At 44.2% G+C, this 20,543-nt stretch overlaps 1 protein-coding gene across 1 annotated transcript in view; it reads right to left on the reverse strand.

Moving 5' to 3' along the window:
* Positions 1 to 4,807: 4,807 nt before the first annotated feature.
* The window catches only part of LOC134934191 (extracellular calcium-sensing receptor-like), a 46,205-nt gene continuing 30,469 nt past the window's right edge, over positions 4,808 to 20,543 (reverse strand). Inside the window, exons 5-7 of the mRNA XM_063929681.1 lie at positions 17,974 to 18,201; positions 16,778 to 16,901; positions 4,808 to 5,709 (exon numbers count right to left, since the gene is read on the reverse strand). Of these exons, the coding sequence (XP_063785751.1) occupies positions 4,808 to 5,709; positions 16,778 to 16,901; positions 17,974 to 18,201 (1,254 nt within the window). The remainder of the gene's footprint in view (positions 5,710 to 16,777; positions 16,902 to 17,973; positions 18,202 to 20,543) is intronic.

Below are 20,543 nucleotides of genomic sequence, written 5' to 3' on the forward strand. Positions count from 1 at the left end.
ATGTGTACTGTACTTGTCCTGTGTCACCTCCCCCCATGTCCCAAGGTTCTGTGTCCCCCCTCTCCCTCATGTGCCCAGGTACTGTGTCACCCCCCAGGTCCTGTGTCACACCCCCTCATATCCTTAGGTTCTGTGTCCCTCCATCCCCTTCTACCCGCCTCATGTCCCCATGGCGCCCCTCATGTGACCATGTCCTGTATCACAGCTTCACTGGGCTTCTCCATCCCTTCAGGGGGGCAGAAAGCTCAAATTTTGCCTTGGGTGCTTAGAAACCTTGCACCGGCCCTGCCCACAGGGGTACAGGGGAAACCACTAGTAGACCCCATTACCTGGGGGGCCCTCTTCCTCTAGGGATCAGGTTCTAGACTGTGCACTTGAATTATATATTATACATATGTTACCTTATACTGCACAGGATTGTGATGTATTCTCTACAGTACATTGCTGCCACTAATCTGGCACATTATAATGCATGCACTAGTATTAATTACTATATAAATTATCAAGGAGACCAGACCAGGTACTCTAAAATGGTTAGCCAAACCTCTGTGGTGGCTGGCCACACCCCCTTTGTAGGCTGGCGACACCTCTAATCATGGGCCCCTACCACTGCATACCCCCGGTGGGCCCTTCATGCTCCAGTCCGACACTGGATGTGGATGTTGTATGGGGTTCAAGTATGTAAAAAAACACCTTTAGTCATAAAAAGGTTGAGATTAATGGTAAAATGTGGAAAATGTAAGAGTTCATAACTTGTAACTCTAATAATATTATATACAGTATAGAATGCTCCTGTAACCTATTTTATACAGGAAGAACAAGTAGATCACGTAAAACTCGCATCAGCAAGCATCTATGCAATATTATAAAAGGCGTAGAAACACATACACTATCTTTGAATTTCAAGGAGAAGCATAATAGTGACACCAAATTCATTAATTTCTATGGCTTGAGGAAAATCAGTAGGGACGTTAGATATCAACAAAAGACTAGCCAAGAATGAAATTATATTATTTATCATTTCAAAACACTGGTTCCTAATGGGATCAATAAAGATTGATTGATTTTATTTTATTCTATTATGCTTCTCTGTCTTGTTTTGAAAATGTATATTTTGCTTGGAATGTAATATGAGTTTTGATTAATCTATTGGAGTGTGTTTTATTTATACATTTTTCCTCTGTCCTACTAGAAATATATAGGGTCTTCAAGAAAATGGCCATTGTGGTCATTGATTTTGAGATTGTCCACTCAAAGATGGCCACTGTCATCACATCAATAGAGACACTAGGAACATATCGGTTTGTATATCCACAACCCGCCTGATTTGTGATATGACCGATAGCTCACATGGCATCTGATAGAGGAGAGATGCATCATTATCGTACGGACGCGGCATCTGCTTCCGGCCACGACGAAGATGGTCCTAGAGTGTGGCAGGGATCTATGTAAGCTGAAACACATACAACTTCCGGACGCCGCATTGTGCTTCCGGCCGCAGGGCGGTGTTTTCCGATTATGGTGGGGATGTTGATGAACTGTAGTACAGTCAACTTCCGGTGGGGGCACTTTATGAAAGTGGACACCACCCCTTATAATATGGTTTTGGCAGGCCTTTTTAGAAGTATAAACAGGATGTGATGCAGTGTATTTTTTTTTACCATGAAATTATTTAAAATGTGGAATGGACTCCAGAATTATATTTTTAATTATGGTTGATATATGGTAGTTCAGGTCACATTTTCCATGTCTGATTTTAGTTTTTGCTAAAGTTTAATATCTGTGGGTATAAATTCCCCACCTGTAGAACATTCCATATGCCTTGAAAAAGATACAAGGATATTGAAACGCGTTGGTCAGGAAAGATTTACAGATGGTGGAACACTTACCAAATGATCCGATGGACGATATCCAGGGACATCTGTAATCTCCCATGATTCAAGCTTGTATGTCTACTTACCCAGTGGACATTGCTATCTGGTAGGATTCTTGCCTTCTGTATTTTAACATTCGATAGAAATATATTGTACATTTTTACACTATGGAAAGTCTTTTTTAATGTACATATCATCTGGAGCAATGATGGTTAGAGATCTGGAATAACAGTGTAGGATTCACCCAGCACAGTCAAGATTTGTTCCCGAGTTCACTTTGGCTACCAATACCAAGTGCCTTTACACTCTGGAATGAGTTATTGACCTCTCATATGTTATTCTAAATGAAGTTTTTGTCAGTATTACACAATGTCGTGTGTTCATCTTTTCTTTTTGAGGCACTGAGAAAACATCCAAGGAAGTTAGTGGAAATCTTCCAAGTTCACAATATGCCGCACAGTAGTGGGTGACAGGGAGAGGCAGAAGATGACAGAGTAAGGCAGGGGAGGGCAGAGGGTGACAACAGAATACAAGTGGAGGCAGGGGGCGACAGTGGAATACAGGTGTTGGCAATGGGTGACAGGATAGACAGTGGGTGACAGGGAGAGGCAGAAGATGACAGAGTAAGGCAGGGGAGGGCAGAGGGTGACAACAGAATACAAGTGGAGGCTGCGGGCGACAGTGGAATACAGGTGTAGGCAATGGGTGACAGGATAGACAGTGGGTAACAGGGGTACAAGCACAATGTCCTGTGTGGTGCAGAGAATGGGAGGCATGTACCTTGGTGGGGGCAGGAACACAGTAGCATCTGCTCTATCCCTCACAGGGTTCCCCACCCCTTGTGCTTTTCTCAGTTTGGCATCTCGGTAAGGCAGACTCTGACAGTGCCAGTTACGCTGGTTATGAGCTGCCTTTAATTCGGAGACAACGGTGAATCAGAAACAAATGTGCAGCTGTCTGTTAATTAGAGGCAGTAAGTGGCCGTGATCATCACCATTAAGAGGTGGCAAGATTCCTCCATCAGTCCAGCACATACAAGGTCAACCCTGCCTACCTAAGGTAAGGGGCAGGTCCCTTAGGCACTGGACCATTCATGGGATTTTGCTCAGAAAGGTCTGCGGTGGTGGTGGTGGGGAGGTATGGAATTACTTATTGCCAGTCTGGGCAGCATTTGGCCCCTTAATTCTCAGGGGCCCTGGTGCAATGCACCTGCAGCAACAATGGTGGATCTGCCTCTGGCTGGTTTTATGCTATGGCAAGGGGACTCTATGCTGTGTGATTCCCTATTCTAGCATAGGCCCACCGCCTGGTTCAGCCTGGTGCTGGTTATTGAAAAAAAGGGTAACACCAAAGCTGGTTTTTCCCACCATTTTCCAGTACCAGACTGAAAGGTCCAAGGCAGGTTACTGATTTTAGTGGGTACCCACAATTTAAAAACAAAACAAAAACATTTTAACCATTATAGTAAAGAAGCCTCCACTGACCATTCTGTTTTGCCCCATTTTGGCTGTATTTGCCATTATGGGGGTAATTCCAAGTTGATTGCAGCAGCAAGTTTGTTAGCAATTGGGCAAACCACGTGCACTGCAGGGGGGGTGGGGGGTGGGGGCAGATATAACATGTGCAGAGAGAGTTAGATTTGGGTGGGTTATTTTGTTTCTGTGCAGGGTAAATACTGGCTGCTTTATTTTTACACTGCAATTTAGATTTCAGTTTGAACACACCCCACCAAATTCTAACTCTTCTCTGCACGTGTTATATCGGCCTCCCCTGCAGTGCACATGGTTTTGCCCAACTGCTAACAAAGTTGCTGCTGCGATCAACTCAGAATTAGGCCCATTGTTCAATATGTTGTTGGTGGTATTCTGAAATATGCAATATTAAAACTGACGGCATTTACCGCTGCAATGACAGACTTCAGCGGTTTCAACTGAGGCTGAAACCCAATGGTTAATAAATCTACATTTTGAAATTGACAGCAAACCAACCTTTAGTAAATTTACCCCTAATGCTGGGTACACACTAGAGCGATGGGGATTTGTTCCGACATTGGAACGAATCCACATCAGCCCTAGATCTGGGGCGATGCTAATGAAGGTCAGAACAAACATATTCCGTCCTCCAGTAGCAGAATACAGGACACTAGCGACAACGCTTGGTTGGACGTGCATCACATCCAACCAAGCATCCATTGCTAGCATCCGCTGGAGTGCACAATCCCACGTACACACTGAGCGATGTAGGCAATATGTCGTTACGAAATGTTATATTGTGCCGACATCGTTCTAGTGTGTACCTGGCTTTAGCCTACACTCTAATGAGCTAACATCCACACTCTAATCAACTGCAGTGCAATGCTAAACCAGCTTTTGTTGGTTTGTAACTCTTTCTGTAACCAAAACCATGTACAGTTTTGGACCCTTCTTATATCTTTCTTATATCTCCTGCCATTGACTTTGGCCTGTTTACTAAACTCCTCTTTGGACAGCTACTTGTTTATGACAAAGGTTGACCCAGGCCAGTTTACTGTTCATTGTCCTTACCACTTCCTGTCTTTGAATTCAACTAGTTTGATAAACTCTACATCTGTCCACTGTTTGCTTTGGCCTCAAATTTTTAGTGAATTTTCCCATCAGCACTTCTTGTCAATTTATTTGTCCTTAGACTGTATCCAGCATATTTCTGGAGCTTTCAGACAAACTTTTACCTACTTTCCTGATATGTCTATTCGATTACTCCAGAATATCCAGTTACAACCAGCTCCAACTTCTATGTGCTAAAAATTACGAGGACATCTAAGTGTCTGAATGTCTCTGGGAGAAATCTGGTTTGTTATAGGTGCAGATCTCTTCATGCTTGGTTCTAGTGATCTTATTATCCCGAAATATACTGCTCTTACATTATACTGTAATAGTAAATACATTTTGATAATTTCAGTCTTTAATTTTCATTATGAGAAGTTGAATGTTTTGATCTGGTCTGAACACTATAATGAAACATTTGGGCAGAAACATACAGATCACCAGAGCCCAACTGGAAGCCAAGATGGCAAATATTTCCATGGCTACAGTGTATTTACCCTGAGCACTGAGGGAGGCCGGGATAAAGGACACCCAGACACTGAGGAAGGCCAGCATCCTGAAGGTAATAAACTGGGCCTCATTAAACCTGTCAGGTAGATTTCGAGCCAGGAAGGCAACAATAAAACTAATGGTAGCCAGAAAGAACAGATAACCCAGCATGGTCCAGAAGGCAATAGGGGAGCCCTCATTACACTCAGCAATGATGAGTCCAGGTTTGGTTAGAGTATTATATTGTGGGAATGGAGAAGCTATGGACAACCAGGTGATGCACAAGATGAGTTGTAACAGGAAACAGGTAAAAATAATCATGTAGGACACTTGGGGGCGCATCCAGTTCCTCAGATTGCTGCCGGGTCTAGTGGCCATAAAAGCAAGCACCACCAGGATAGTCTTAGCCAAAATGCTTGAGATGCACAAAGTGAAGGCCAGGCCAAATAGGACCTGACGCAGGAGACACGTCTGGTGGTGGGGGTAACCTATAAATACTAAAGAGCACAGGAAGCAGAGACACAGAGACATCAGCAGAAGACAACTTAGAGAGTAATTATTGGCTTTCACTACAGGCGTATGTCTATGCAGGATGAAAAGCCTCAAAATAAGAGCAGGAATAAGTGAGGATATTATGCTGATTGTAGCTAAATTTTCTCCCAAAGTATCTTCATAGGAAAGAAACTCTATGGATTTTTGGAGACATCTGGATTTCTCTGGATTTGGCCACCTATCCCAAGGACACCTGATGCAATTAGTTGAATCTGTAAGAAAGAAAATATATTGTACTGTTACACATCTGCATGTAATTTACGTGTTGTGTGGAAATAAGTGAGAGTGAGTTTATAACATTATGTTTCTGCCTGTACTGAAACTATAAATGTGACATAACCCAATGTTTTTATTTCCCAATGTTATTAATACTCTTTTAATGCACAAATATACATGGATATTGAACAAATTGATTTAGAGATTATATCTCCTATATATTTGTCTAGATCTGTGACTCTATGACTCAGTTGCTAATGCTGGGCGTGGCTAGGAGCTCTGAGTCATAGAGTCACAGATCTGGATAGGAGAGACCAGGCTAGGCATTGCTAGGAGCTCTGAGTCATAGAGTCACAGATCTGGATAGGAGCGATCAGGCTGGGCATGGCTAGGAGCTCTGAGTCAGAGTCACAGATCTGGATAGGAGAGACCAGGCTAGGCATGGCTAGGAGCTCTGAGTCATAGAGTCACAGATCTGGATAGGAGAGACTAGGCTGGGCGTGGCTAGGAGCTCTGAGTCATAGAGTCACAGATCTGCATAGGAGAGACCAGGCTGGGCATGGCTAGGAGCTCTGAGCATAGAGTCACAGATCTGGATAGGAGAGACCAGGCTGGGCGTGGCTAGGAGCTCTGAGTCATAGAGTCACAGATCTGGATAGGAGAGACCAGGCTTGGCGTGGCTAGGAGCTCTGAGTCATAGAGTCACAGATCTGGATAGGAGAGACTAGGTAAAACACACACTGACTAATTGTAAGAGCTACACCTAGCAGCAGCCAGTGCCCTGAGGATAGCCCCCCAGGGGTAATGGGGCAATTAGCAGTGACCCCGGGACGATACACTGTATCACTGAGCTCCGCCACTGCCCAGGTGGGCGCCATGCTGCTGCGGCTCCGCAAGAACTTCTGTCAGTCCGGAATTGGGGTGGAAGAGGAGGAGGGAGTGATCTCACCTGTCGGGCGGACGCTCGGACACCCGCACTGGGCTCCCCGTCAGCTGTCAGGCCGTGTGCTGCTGCTGAAGTCGGGGAGGGGGGGGGTGATGATGGCCGCCCTCCCTGCCCCCTCCGCTGCAATCCCCCCAGACATCTCTCCGCCAATCACATCTCAGACGCTGCTGTCGGCTGCCTCCCGGTCGCCATGTTAACACTCAGCAGCCGACGTGCAGATCTCAGTCAGCCAACAGGCAGCCGGGACTCTGGGAATTGTATTTCCCAACTCCGCCGGCTGCTCCCGGGGAGCATTCGGAGGAGCAGTGGCCATGGACTACATCTCCCAGGGAGCACTGCTGGGGGATGCGGCGGGCCTGTCTCACCCAACACGGCAATAGACAGTGGAGGGTGTGCATCACCGTGACCTCATGGCAGTGCTGTGGGGAGACTACAACTCCCGGCAAGCCTTGTGCGGCCAGGAAGGAACATGGTGGTTGCTGTTTCTGGTGCTGGTGCAGTGTGAGAGTCTGCAGTGTGCAGTGTGCGGGGACAATGAAGCTGGTGAGAGGCTGATACCATAGACTGTTATGAGGGATAAGTCCCCAGCGCGCACACTGTGTATGTGATGTTATATAGGGGAAGTGATATATATATATATATATATATATGAGAAATAATCTCCCAACACACACTGTGTATGTGGTATTTACCAAACATTGTCTTTATACCTACATTATGTACACATATATAATATTATTAACACACTAGGTCATTCATCATGCCCTGCGTCCGCTCTTCATGCCATCACAAAGGCCTACGCACCCTTGACCATTGCATGCCGTAAAATATTTAACCACTAACAACATTATGCTTGAAGGTAATACTCCATATAATACAAATATTGCCCGCTCAAAGGACGTGCAGGGTTTAAGGGGGCGTAGCCCCTTTTGACGGTGTAAAGAGCATCCGTGGGGCGCGATGCGTCACCTAGTTATTAAGTAATTGAACCTGTGGAAGCCAGTAGTACAAATAAGGATACTGTGACCTCTTTGCATGATTTCTGTCATTTTTTACTCCTTCCAAACTTTGTCATGTTATACATACACTTATAAATCATGACACGTGTTCAAGCTATTGTATTTTGAGAGAATGTTCTCACTTTAACAATATTCTAAAAAGAGTTGTAAAAGATAAAAATTAGGCTTTACTCCAGAAGACATTGTTTGGGCTCAATGGGCACTTTCCGAAGGGCCGCAAGAATATAAAAAGTTTTACACTATTTGGAGCTCTTTTTCATTATATGAATATTGTGGATACGCTGTTTGGAAAAGACCCTCCATGTATAGGAGTCGGGAAGGATTGGGACAAACCACACTGTTGGCCCACCCCCTCACAAGGCGCTATATGTCTACCAATCAGGTAGACTACAAGGCTGGGTACGAGTTCTTTACAAACTTTGTGCGTTATATATTGTGATTTTAACAGTATTGCACTGGTCTCTCCTATCCAGATCTGTGACTCTATGACTCAGAGCTTCTAGCAAGTTTGTTAGCAATTGGGCAAAACCATGGAGGTCATTCCGAGTCGTTCGCTCAGAAAATTTCTTCGCATCGCAGCGTTTTTCCGCTTAGTGTGCATGCGCAATGTCCGCACTGCGACTGCGCCAAGTAAATTTGCTATGAAGTTTGGATTTTTACTCACGGCTTTTTCTTCGCTCAGGCGATCGTAGTGTGATTGACAGGAAATGGGTGTTACTGGGCGGAAACAGGCCGTTTTATGGGCATGTGGGGAAAAACGCTACCGTTTCCGGAAAAAACGCGGGAGTGGCTGGAGAAACGGAGGAGTGTCTGGGCGAACTCTGGGTGTGTTTGTGACGTCAAACCAGGAACGACAAGCACTGAACTGATCGCAGATGCCGAGTAAGTCTGAAGCTACTCTGAAACTGCTACGAGATGTGTAATCGCAATATTGCGAATCTTTCGTTCGCAATTTTAAGAAGCTAAGATTCACTCCCAGTAGGTGGCGGCTTAGCGTGTGCAATACTGCTAAAATCGCCTTGCGAGCGAACAACTCGGAATGAGGGCCCATGTGCACTGCAGGTGGGGCAAATATAACGTACAGAGATAATTAGATTTGGGTGGGTTATTTTGTTTCTGTGCAGGGTAAATATTGGCTGCTTTATTTTTACACTGCAAGTTAGATTTCAGTTTGAACACACCCCACCCAAATCTAACTCTCTCTGCACATGTTATATCTGTCCCCCCTGCAGTGCACATGGTTTTGCCCAACTGCTAACAAATTTGCTGCTGCGATCAACTCAGAATTAGGCCCTATGTCTGTGTTTATGTCATTTTTTTAAGTGACCTCTGAATATTGCCGCACTGGTTTGGACAATTTTCTATGATAACCAAATCAGAATTTGAAGCGCCTGTGACCTGTTTGGTAACTACTACTTTTCTTTACATGGTGAGTACTCAGTTTGCTATGACAGTATATTATTACATATGCATGTTTGGACTTAATTGTTTGAAGGTACTCTCATACTTATACACAGGTAAAGAATTGGCCCTTTAAGTTTTCCGGTATCAAACCCTCTGTTTCTTAACAAAGCAAGTCATGGGTAATTTGCATTTAAACTGAATGTACAGTGAATTCACAAGAAGGTGAATGAATAAGGGACATGAAGCTGTATAAAATGCCATGTCAGACACACAGTACTTTGTCATTTCTCGGTGGTCAAGTCACTATTTGAGGTTTGATTATTCCTTTATGGCAACCCCTGCCAGCAGAAATAAGTCTTTGCAAGTGTGCTATTCTGTGTGATGTTATCCTTTTTATTTATTTAGTTAGAGAATATTTTACAAATCTATATTCTTTGTATGACAATGTATTATTATTTTTATTTATTGTATGCAAGCAATTTGGATGTTTTTAGAAAGTTAAACCAACAATTTAATAAGTTCCAAGTCCACGTTCTTCAGCTCACATGTCAAAGGTTTTTTTTTTTTTAATGCTGAAATTTAAGGCATATATAGGTAGAATAACAGAATTTCTGATTGTAGTATTTTGAAAAAGTATGTGGTGAAGTACAGGTAAAAATAGGATTTTAATTACCTACCGGTAAATCCTTTTCTCGTAGTCCGTAGAGGATACTGGGGATCCATTTAGTACCATGGGGTATAGACGGAGCCATGGGCACTTTAAGAATTTGATAGTGTGGGCTGGCTCCTCCCTCTATGGCACTCCCACCAGACTCAGTCTTGGAAACTGAGCCCGAGGAGACGGACATACCTTGAGAGAAGGATATAAAAGGATAGTGGTGAGATTCGGAACCAGCACACACAAACAAGAGGAAAGTCAGGCTAACCAAACTTGAAAACAGGAACAGCAACGGCTGAACCAAACAACAATACTTAACCAAGTAACAATGCAGGACGTACGAAGCACTGGGCGGGCATCCAGTATCCGGTATGGACTGCGAGAAAAGGATTTATCGGTAGCTAATAAAAGTCCTATTTTCTCTTATGTCCTAGAGGATACTGGGGATCCATTTAGTACCATGGCGATGTACCAAAGCACCCAAACCGGGTGGGAGAGTGCTGAGGTTCCTGCACAACTGATTGCCCAAATTGAAGGTCTTCAGAGGCCAAAGTATCAAACTTGTAGAACTTAGCAAACATTTTCGAACTTTACCAAGTAGCTGCTTGGCAGAGCTGTAAAGCCGAGACATCCCGGGCAGCCGCCCAAGAAGAACCCACCGACCTAGTAGAGTGGGCTTGTACAGATATTGGAACCGGCAAGCCTGCCATGGAATAAGCATGCTGGATAGTGAGCCTGATCCAGCACATGACCTCTCCACGAGCCCGACGACTCACTTTCCCGAAGGTCGGCATGCCGAGCAACAGGGACTATTTCCACTCGTGGGTGTCCATGACATGCATAGAGTTGGAATAGAACCCGTGGCGACCGCAGGTCGCCACCGAGCCCGCAGCCTTGTGAGCACAGCGAGCCCGCAAGGGGCTTGCTGCACTCGCCCCTCCCCGCCGGTGTTGGTATGCTGCCGGGATCCCAGCGTCGGTAAGCTGACCGACGGTCAGGAGACCGCCGGTCAGCCATACTACACCCCATAGTCAAGATGACTTTGTCAGGGATCCCTCTCCGGGCTAGAATCAGCTGTTCAACTTCCATGCCGTTAAACGTAGCCGCGGTAAGTCTTGATAGACGAACGGGCCCTGTTGTAGAAGATCCTCACAAAGAGGTAGAGGCCACGGATCTCTGAGGAGCATCTCTAGAAGGTCTGCGTATCAGGCCCTTCTTGGCCAGTCCAGAGCAATGAGTATTGCTTGAACCTTTTCCCTTTTTATTCTTTTGAGAATTCTTGGGATCAGAGGAAGAGATGGAAACACGTACACCATCTGATAGACCCATGGAGTCATCAGAGCATCTACCGCCACAGCCTGTGGGTCTCTAATCCTGGAACAATACCACTTGAGCTTCTTGTTGAAATGAGAGACCATCATGTCGATTTGTGGATATCCCTACTTTTGTGTCAAGCACCTTAACACCTCCAGGTGAAGGCCCCACTCCCCCGGATGCAGATCGTGTCTACTGAGGAAGTCTGCTTCCCGTAATGAAGACCGCTGACAACGCCACAGCATGTTTTTCTGCCCAGAAGAGAATTCTTCATCACTAGAGATCCCAGCAGTCAATCAGGGAGCACTACGTCATAGCGCTCACCTGATTGGCTGTGCGCTCCTGACCTGTCAATCAGGTGGAGCGCACGGGCTAGACTGAAGCTTCGCGCAGCTAAATTATAACCTATGATGGGAATTTTGCGGTCTGCAGCTAAACGCAAAGTTAATTGGGGTCACCCACAAGAGTGACCCCAATTAACCTTGCGGCTAGCCGCAGACCGCAAAATTCCCATCATAGGCTATTATGGAGCTGCGCGTAGCTTCATTCTAGCGGTGCGCTCTGCCTGATTGAAATGCCAGGAGCGCACAGCCAATCAGGATATCGCTATGACGTAGCGCTCCCTGATTGGCTGCTGGGAACTCTAGTGATAGCAGTCATGGGGGGTCCTGGCATTACACATGGAACCCCTTTAGCGGCGTGGTTCAGGCTTTTCGGTTTATTTTTTTTTTACTCTGTGGATTACTTCAGGAATGAAGTGGACCGATCATCACTGGATAATAGGTGAGTTTTTATTTTTTCACAGGTACCTAATGGAGCTTCATTCTGAACTTGCAAAACCACTATTTTTGATATTTAAGGATTCAGTAATATCAGGTATGGTTCCCAAAGACTGGCGTATAGTGGAAGTAGTGCCTATATTCAAAAAGGGAAGTAAAGCTGAACCAGGTAATTATAGACCAGTTAGTCTTACATCTATAGTGGGGAAAGTATTGGAAGGTATTCTAAGAGATAGTATTCAGAAGTTGCTTGAAGTCAATAAGGTCATTAAAAGGAATCAACATGGGTTTATGAAGGACAGATCCTGTCAAACCAACTTACTTGGCTTTTATGAAACAGTAAGTGCAAACCTAGATCAGGGTAAAGAGGTGGATGTAATCTTTTTAGATTTTGCCAAAGCATTCGATACTGTACCACACATGAGACTTATCTACAAGCTACAAGTATCAGGGCTAGGAAGCACAATATGCACTTGGGTCAAAAACTGGTTAGATAATAGGGAGCAGCGCGTTGTGGTTAATGGATCTTTTTCAACTTGGACTGAAGTGCTAAGTGGTGTGCCGCAAGGCTCAGTATTAGGACCGCTATTGTTCAATATTTTCATTAACGACCTAACAGAAAGTCTAGAGAGCATGGTGTCAATTTTTGCAGATGATACCAAATTGCGTAAAGTTATAAATGCAGAGGGGGATGCTGAGTCGCTTCAGAATGACTTAGTTAAATTAGAAGCTTGGGCAGCGAAATGGAGAATGCACTTCAATACAGACAAGTGTAATGTAATGCACTGTGGTAACAAGAACAAAAATAACACCTACCTACTAAATGGGGTAAAATTAGGGGATTCTGTACTGAAAAAGGACTTAGGTGTCCTCATAGATAGCAAACTAAGCAGTAGTACCCAAAGTAGGACTGCAGCAAAGAAGGCTAATAAGATATTAGTATGCATAAAACGGGGAATTGATGCTAGGGACGAGAGTATTATACTCCTGTTATATAAATCACTTGTGAGGCCACACCTTGAATACTGTGTACAACTCTGGGCACCATACTACAAAAAGGATATCCTGGAGCTAGAAAAGGTTCAAAGGCGGGCAACCAAACTAATAAAGGGTATGGAGACGCTGGAATACGAGTAAAGGCTTGCAAGACTAGGCATGTTTACATTGGAAAAGAGGAGATTAAGAGGGGACATGATAAACATTTACAAATTTATAAGGGGACAATATACAGATCTTGCACAGGACCTGTTTTTGGTTAGATCAACACAGAGAACTCGTGGACACTCGCTCAGGTTAGAGGAGAGGAGATTCCACACAATATGGCGTAAAGGCTTTTTTACGGTAAGGACGATACGTGTTTGGAATTCCCTGCCTGAGGGAGTTGTAATGGCCAACTCAGTCAACACCTTTAAGAATGGGTTAGATAAATTCCTAATGGATAAGGATATCCAGGGTTACGGGGCATAGTCATGCACTATGGTTATTATAAAAAAGAGGGGTTAATCGGAACGGCAGTCAGCAACTTCAGTCAAAATTTTATACAAAATAATCGTGCATAGGAGACCACATTTGTCTTTTTTCAACCTTAGATACTATGTTACTTTGTTACTATGTTACCTCTATTGGATTCTACTGGACAAGGGGATGTGATTGGCCAGCGTGGGATGTAGGTAAGTATATATGAGTGTGTAAGTGTGCATGTATATTTATTAAAGGTTTACTGTCACAGTGTGTGTGTATTGTTTTTATTTGGGTATTTCTTTTGTTGTTGAACTGCAGGTACCAGTGGGCCCGTTTTTTCCTCGCATGCTGGTACTTGTGGTTCTCCAAGTACCAGAAAGCAGGGGAGGATTGATGGGACTTGTAGTTCCACAACAAAAGACAATATTTTTTTTTACACTTTTAAAGGCTGTCAGCCCCCATCCATTGCCCAGGGATGGGGTGGGACAGCCTCGGGCTTCACCTCTGGCCCTTGGGTTCTTGAGGGGGGTGACCCCTTGATTTAAGGTTCTCCACTCCCCCAGGGAACCCGAGCCAGGGGTGACTAGTTGGGGAGGTAATGCCACGGCCGCAGGGACCCGTATAAAAGTGTCCCCTCTCTGTGGCATTATCTCTCTGGCTACTGGAGCCATGTGCTGGTTTAAAAAATGCGGGGGACCCCACATCTTTTGTCCCTGTATTTTTGGAACCAGGACCAGGCAAAGAGCCTGAGGCTGGTTATGCTTAGGACCCCATACACTTTTTTTTATGATTTTAAATTCTTTTAGACCCTTTTCCACAGATAAGCATGCACAGATCTCACTGATACCATTTGCACATCTATCAATGCAACTGCAGTACTCTATCTGATTTTCATATACAGTACAGTATTGTGTTGTACATTTATTGTAACCTGACCTCCCTCCCTGTCTACTGTTTGAACTTTGCAGGCTTCCAGGGGGGAAGGGGGAAGTGTGATGGGGGTAGGAGGAGGTGTTGGCTTAAAACTGTGTTCTGCTATATGAGCATCCATGTCCTTTAACGGCATAAAGGGGAGGGGAAGGGTAAGGGGGGAGGTGGGGATTAACCAGCAGAGTTCAGAGATGCTGTTGAAAATATTAATTGTATGTCGGTACCCAAAAAAAGAAACCAATAAATCAATAAATAAAAGTAGTGTGTACAGACACAAACAAATGTGTTAAAGCAATGGTCCATTGACGTTCCGTCTATTTGAGCTATTACATTCAATTAAAATGGGCTTAATGCTTAATATCTCCGGTTCTGAGGGTCCAATCAGCTCAGAATAAGGTTGGTATGGAAGGGTAGACAATTAACTGCTGGAGGATACCAACCCCAAGTTTCTGTGACCCCCATAAGGCTCCTGGCAAGCAACAGAACATACGGTGGGTCAGAATTAACGGGACAATTATAGTCTATGGGAAAATTGGTCCAATTTGCATACTGATATCTCTGGTTCTGGGTGTCCCAGAGACTCTGGACTGTTACCATACAAAAGAGGAGACTCTTAGCTTTCGGGGCAGATCAACCACTAGTTTATGTGACCCTGCAAAGAGAAATGGCAAGCAACCGTGTGTCGGCTCCCCTCCAGTTGTCCACCCAGCTTGCACGGGATGCAGGGTTTCTGGCAAGATAGAAAATACTGTACAGAAATGCTAAGCATGGTAATTTGGCATCCAGGAACTTAGGGAGGAGTTTTTAGCTCTCCCCATTATACTTATAAAGATAACACTCGCCGCTTTAGCCATTACAGGAGAGTACATTACAAGCTGTTCGTGCTATTTAGTACTCAAATAGAAAATACTGTACAGAGATACTAAGGACGGTGATATGGCATCCAGGAACTTAGGGAGGAGCTTTTAGCTCTCCCCATTATACTTATAAAGATAGCACTTGCAGCTGTAGCCTTTACAGCAGAGTATGTTACAAGCTGTTCGTGCTATTCAGTACTCAAATGCTAAATACTGTACAGAGATGCAAAGCACAGTGATTTGGCATCCAGGAACTTAGGGAGGTGCTTTTATCTCTCCCTATTATACTTAGAAAGATAACACTTGCCGCTTTACGTTACAAGCTGTTCGTGCTATTCAGTACTCAAATGCTAAATACTGCACAGTGAATTGGCATCCAGGAACTTAGGAAGCAGCTTTTATCTCTCTACATTAGGGGTGGGCAAAATACGGCCCGCGAGCTGATCCTGCCCGGCCCGCTACCTCCCATCAGTGTGCAATGACAAGCGGCCCGACTGGCTGAGCTGCTTGGCATTGCACTGCATTACCTCCCAGCCGTGGGCGCCGCTGACAAAGCTTGGTCACGTCGGGTACCGCTGGCCGGATTTCCTGTGACATTAGACTCTGTTGGGCATGGAGCCAAAGGTACTCAGCGTGGATGCGTGCGGCGGCGGCCGATTTGAATACATACAGCAGCACAGGCATGTCCGCTATTGCTTCCGGCTGCCAGCGCCTGTCACTTTGTCAGCATGAAAAGCATCTCCCCCCTCCTGCAGGTGCCACACTGTCCTGCCTGTTACTGCAGGCTGCCGCTGTCAGCACCTGTAACACTTATCACAGGCAGCAGCAGCAGCATGAATAGCGGCTCCCCACTCTCTGCCTCAGCACTGTCCTGCTTGTTGCTGCCGGTGCCTGTCACACTTACAGGCAGCAGCAGCGCCGGAACCATGAAGAGATCTGCAGCCGAAATTTAATTAATATGCGCCGCCCGCCCAGGAAGGGGAGACCCAAGTTCCAGGTGTGACATGCAGCTGCCTCTACCTGAAGATGAGAGGAGGCACTACTAGTACTTCAAATATCTGGTAAGAGAGTCTGGGTAGCTTATAGTCTTTATATGAATGTTTAATCCACACTTGGCTTTAGGGTACTTTATTTATTCTAATAAAGCTATTTTTTTAGGCCCCTGCCCTCACTCTTTCACTGTAACTGCCCCCTAAGTGTGCAATCACCCTCCCCGTAGCTCGCCCCTCAATGTCCCTACCCTCACCCTCCCTGTAACTCCACCCTCAGCGTCCCTACCCCCTGTGCGGCCCTCGAGTATTCGCTGGAAAGTGTTAAGTGGCCCCCCAGCTGAAATAATTGCCCACCACTGCTCTACATTGTTCTTAGAACGATAACACTTGCTGCTGTACGCGGCTTAATGGGGAGAGATAAAAGCTCCTTCCTAAATTCCTGGATTAAACAAGTTCTACAGCTGTCATTGCAGACACCCCTAACCCTAGTGTGTATTAAGACTGTCTATACTGCATGTACAAACACTCACATTACTCAGACTCCAGTTTGTACTAGACCTTCCTGTGGTTCCAGTCCTGTGCCCATAGCAGTACCGAATCTAAGATACTCTCTCATCTGATAGGAGTGTTTTTAGTGAATCTAACACAATTTTTAATAAATGTAAAAATATTTTATTACATAGATCAGAAAGTCATTGACTTACCTGTCTGGTTAGATATTTCTCCTTGTAGACATTGGACACAGTCATAGCAGCAGACGGGGTGTCCTGATCTAGCAGATTTCCTGTATCCTAGAGGACAGCTCTCACTGCAGGCCGAGCGAGGGACCTGGGAATACAGTGATATGTAGTTGTATTTCATGAATGGTATTTTAAGCATATTATATGGTTTCACAGAGATCGCTTGTTAATGCCTTTTTGCGGGGTATCAAGAACCTTGTGTACCTAATAGTAAATAACAATTGGACTCTATCCATACTAGTTACAATTCTGTACTATCCTAATATTACAATGTTTAATAATAATAATGTTTTAATATTCGGTGTAGTTTATCAGCATCTAGAACACTCTTCTTGTACAACCTATGGACAGGGCAATTGTATGACATATAAGAGAGAGGTGGCCATATATTCTGGGCAGACAAGTTTGCATACAAGGCCATATGTTCCAAATGGGACCATCCAGTATGTGTAGTTTGCAGTAGCGGAACACAACAATGGAACAATACAATATTTATGTACTATATGGTATAACGGTGCTACACATTAATATACACTCCATTATAAATCTGCCTAAATTATCAATTAGAATCCCAAAGGGAGGATTGCAGACAATATAAATGGCTAATGAGAATAAAGAGTTAGCAATGCGATAATGCATAAACCTGACTGTAATGATTTGTTAATTAATGTCTAAACAGGATGTCATTAACATCCTGACTGTCGAAATACCGACACCAGAATCCTGACCCCCGTCAAACGCCTGACATCAGAATCCCGATAGGGTCAGGATACCAACACCAGAACTCCAACAGCTGGGATCCTGACCGCTTTAAGTATAGACACCGACCTTGGGCTAGTGGTGGTGGTGGTGGTGGGGTTTAGGTTTAGCCGACACCGGGGGTTAGGATTAAGCTGTGGGAGGTGGGAAGTTAGAATTAGGCTGGGGAAAGGGTGGGTTTGGGTTAGGCACCACCAGGGAGAGGTTATGTTTAGGCACTAAGGGTGGGGGATAGGGTTAAGCTGCGGGGCAATAACCTGTAACCTTTTTGAAATTTTGGAGTCTGACTATTGACTATAGAAGACAGATGAACACTCATTTGCGGATTAGCTGCTTAATTCACATACTGTATTAAAAACTATACAACTGTACAGAAACCAGAGTTGCATCTGTAGCCTCACCTGCTGATTCCCCATTGGCCACAGCAACAGACTTGAATTGATGGTCAGAGCTTCATCAGGAAGTGCAGAAGAATTATAATTGCCAATCTGAATTTGCTTTACAGGCCCTTCAGGACTCAGTTGCCAGTTCACAATACTATAGACAAAAGGTGGGTTTCCATTCTTATCAAAGAAAATGTTATTACCACCACTAAGTGTGAGTCTGACTTTCCTGATATAGTGTGTGAGCTGGGAAGAGTGGGAGAAAAAGGATATTTGTTGACACTATCAAAGTCATAAATTAAATACATTTAATGTTCCACCAATGTTGGCTGTTCTTCCACAATAATTGACCAGAAAAAGAAGGTAAGCAGTGTAAATAAAATATTATTATTTGTCAGACATTGCTGTCACTGGTGTCCAAGCTACTTCTTAGCCTCTGTGTGTTATTGTAATCTGACACAGTTCATCTAGCAAGTCTCTCTGCAACTTAGTTCATACAGGTAGCACTCTGCTTTCAATCAGTCCACACTCAGCACCTGATTGTTCCAGCAATTAACCACTACCTTTCAAACAACTCATACCTCATTGCTTTAGTTACCATTAGCTTTCTGTGAATCCTGCACACTCTGGTACAGAAGTCTTCAGCCAGCATATCCTGCTAAAGCGAACTGCAATTAACTCCTGCTTTGTGTATCTTGTTTTCATCAAGTCCTGCTGTCTTCAGTAACACCAGCCTTGTCTGCATAACCTAGCCAAAGTCTGTTTGTTATTAACCAAGACATTCTGTATCCAGTCTGTCTGCCACTAACACTTGCCTTGTCAGCTGCTACACTCCAGGTTAATCACCTTGTGGTCTCCAGCCTATTGTGCGAGCCCCTACTGCTAGAGGTTTAAGCCCAGATGGCCCCCTAAGTACCAGTGTGTGTTGTGCACTAAGGGAACAGCAGGGTTTCTCTCACCAGCTCCAGGGGTCTCACACACATAGTGCTGGAGTACCCTAACAGTTTCCTGGTCTCTAGAACATCCTCCTGTGCATTGACCTGGTTTGTCCTCTGACCCTCATTTCCTCTTGCAGATTTGGCTCTTAGTTCTGAGTCAGATCGGTAATGTGATTAATTCCTGGATACTCCCTATGTTAATTCTACATTTACTATCCCTTATCTTTTTCATGCTAGGACCCAAGACAGGGGGTAATGAGCTGTGCACAAATTGCAGTGAATACCAAACTGCCTTTCAGGAGACCCTGGCAAAGAGCTAGAGAGTTACACTCATTGGGCCTTATTTATCAATGAGTGATAAATTTCACTGTGACTGATAAATGCACCAGCCAATCAGCTCCTAACTTCCATGTCACATGCTGTGTTTGAAATATGACAGTTAGGAGGTGATTGGCTGGTGCAATTTATCACTCACAGTGAAATTTATCACTCATTGATAAATAAGGCCCATTGTTTCTGTTTCAGGAAATATCAATCCACTTATCTCATTGTATTTTAAATATTATTATTATTATTATTATTATTACTACCTAGCAATGCTAACAGTCATTCCTACCTGTTTCATCATTCTAAGGGGGTATCCAATTAGCCACTATAGTGCTTCACATTTTGGGGGGTTGTGTGGTCAGGTCAGTCGGGGCATACATAGTGTTTTTCATTTATTGGAATTAAACAAATAAATAGTTAAAAACAGCTACTTCTATAGCAGCTCTACTGTGGTGTAGCATGTATAAGGGGCTCTACCATGGCATAACATGTATAAGGGGCTCTACCATGGTGTATCATGTATAAGGGGCTCTACTGTGATGTAACATGTGTAAGTGGCTCTACTGTGGTGTACCATGAAGCCATGCACCTATATTTTGGTTGTGCCCCTTGGCCGTCCACTCTCCATTTTTTACACATGGAAAAGGAAACTTTTGCACTGTGCTCCACAAGGTCTAGAATCGGCCCGGTCAACAATTTAGGAGTTTTCAATATTTTTTCCTTTTCAAATGCAACATGCCACCAAATGTTGGCCAGGTCCCCAATTCAGTACAGGAGGGGGCGCCAAAACATACTCTTGCGCAGGGCACTATGGCGCCTAACTACACCTCTGACTGTATCTACATTTGAAATGTTTTGCTTCAGCCAAACACTGTAATATAATTAGGTATGCTGATACAGGCGCAATTACACACAGAATATAGCTATGCCGCATATCATTTAAATCAGCATAAGATGCTTGTGCACCCATTTGTGTATCAGGCATATTTTCCTGTGCAAAATGGGCAAAAATGACATGTACTATACATGTACACTGAATTTTTAAAAAAAATATTGAAACGTGTTTATTTATTGAAAATGTGCTTGAAAAGTGTATTTATAATTTATTTCCAAAATTTTCATAACCAACTCGGCCCAAAAAACCCCCCTCTAAATTCTTTGAGAGTTTTAGAGCTGTGTTGTGTCCGACTTGCAATATCGGACTCCATTATATTGGCTGAGTTGTACCACAGCAAACACATCTGGAACCAACCTTTTATCGGGCTCTCTATTTAAGAACCGAAAGAATCTGAAAAAGCCACTTTGTAGCCACTAATACGTTAA

Source organism: Pseudophryne corroboree, chromosome 6 (assembly GCF_028390025.1).
Source record: "Pseudophryne corroboree isolate aPseCor3 chromosome 6, aPseCor3.hap2, whole genome shotgun sequence".
NCBI lineage: Eukaryota > Metazoa > Chordata > Amphibia > Anura > Myobatrachidae > Pseudophryne > Pseudophryne corroboree.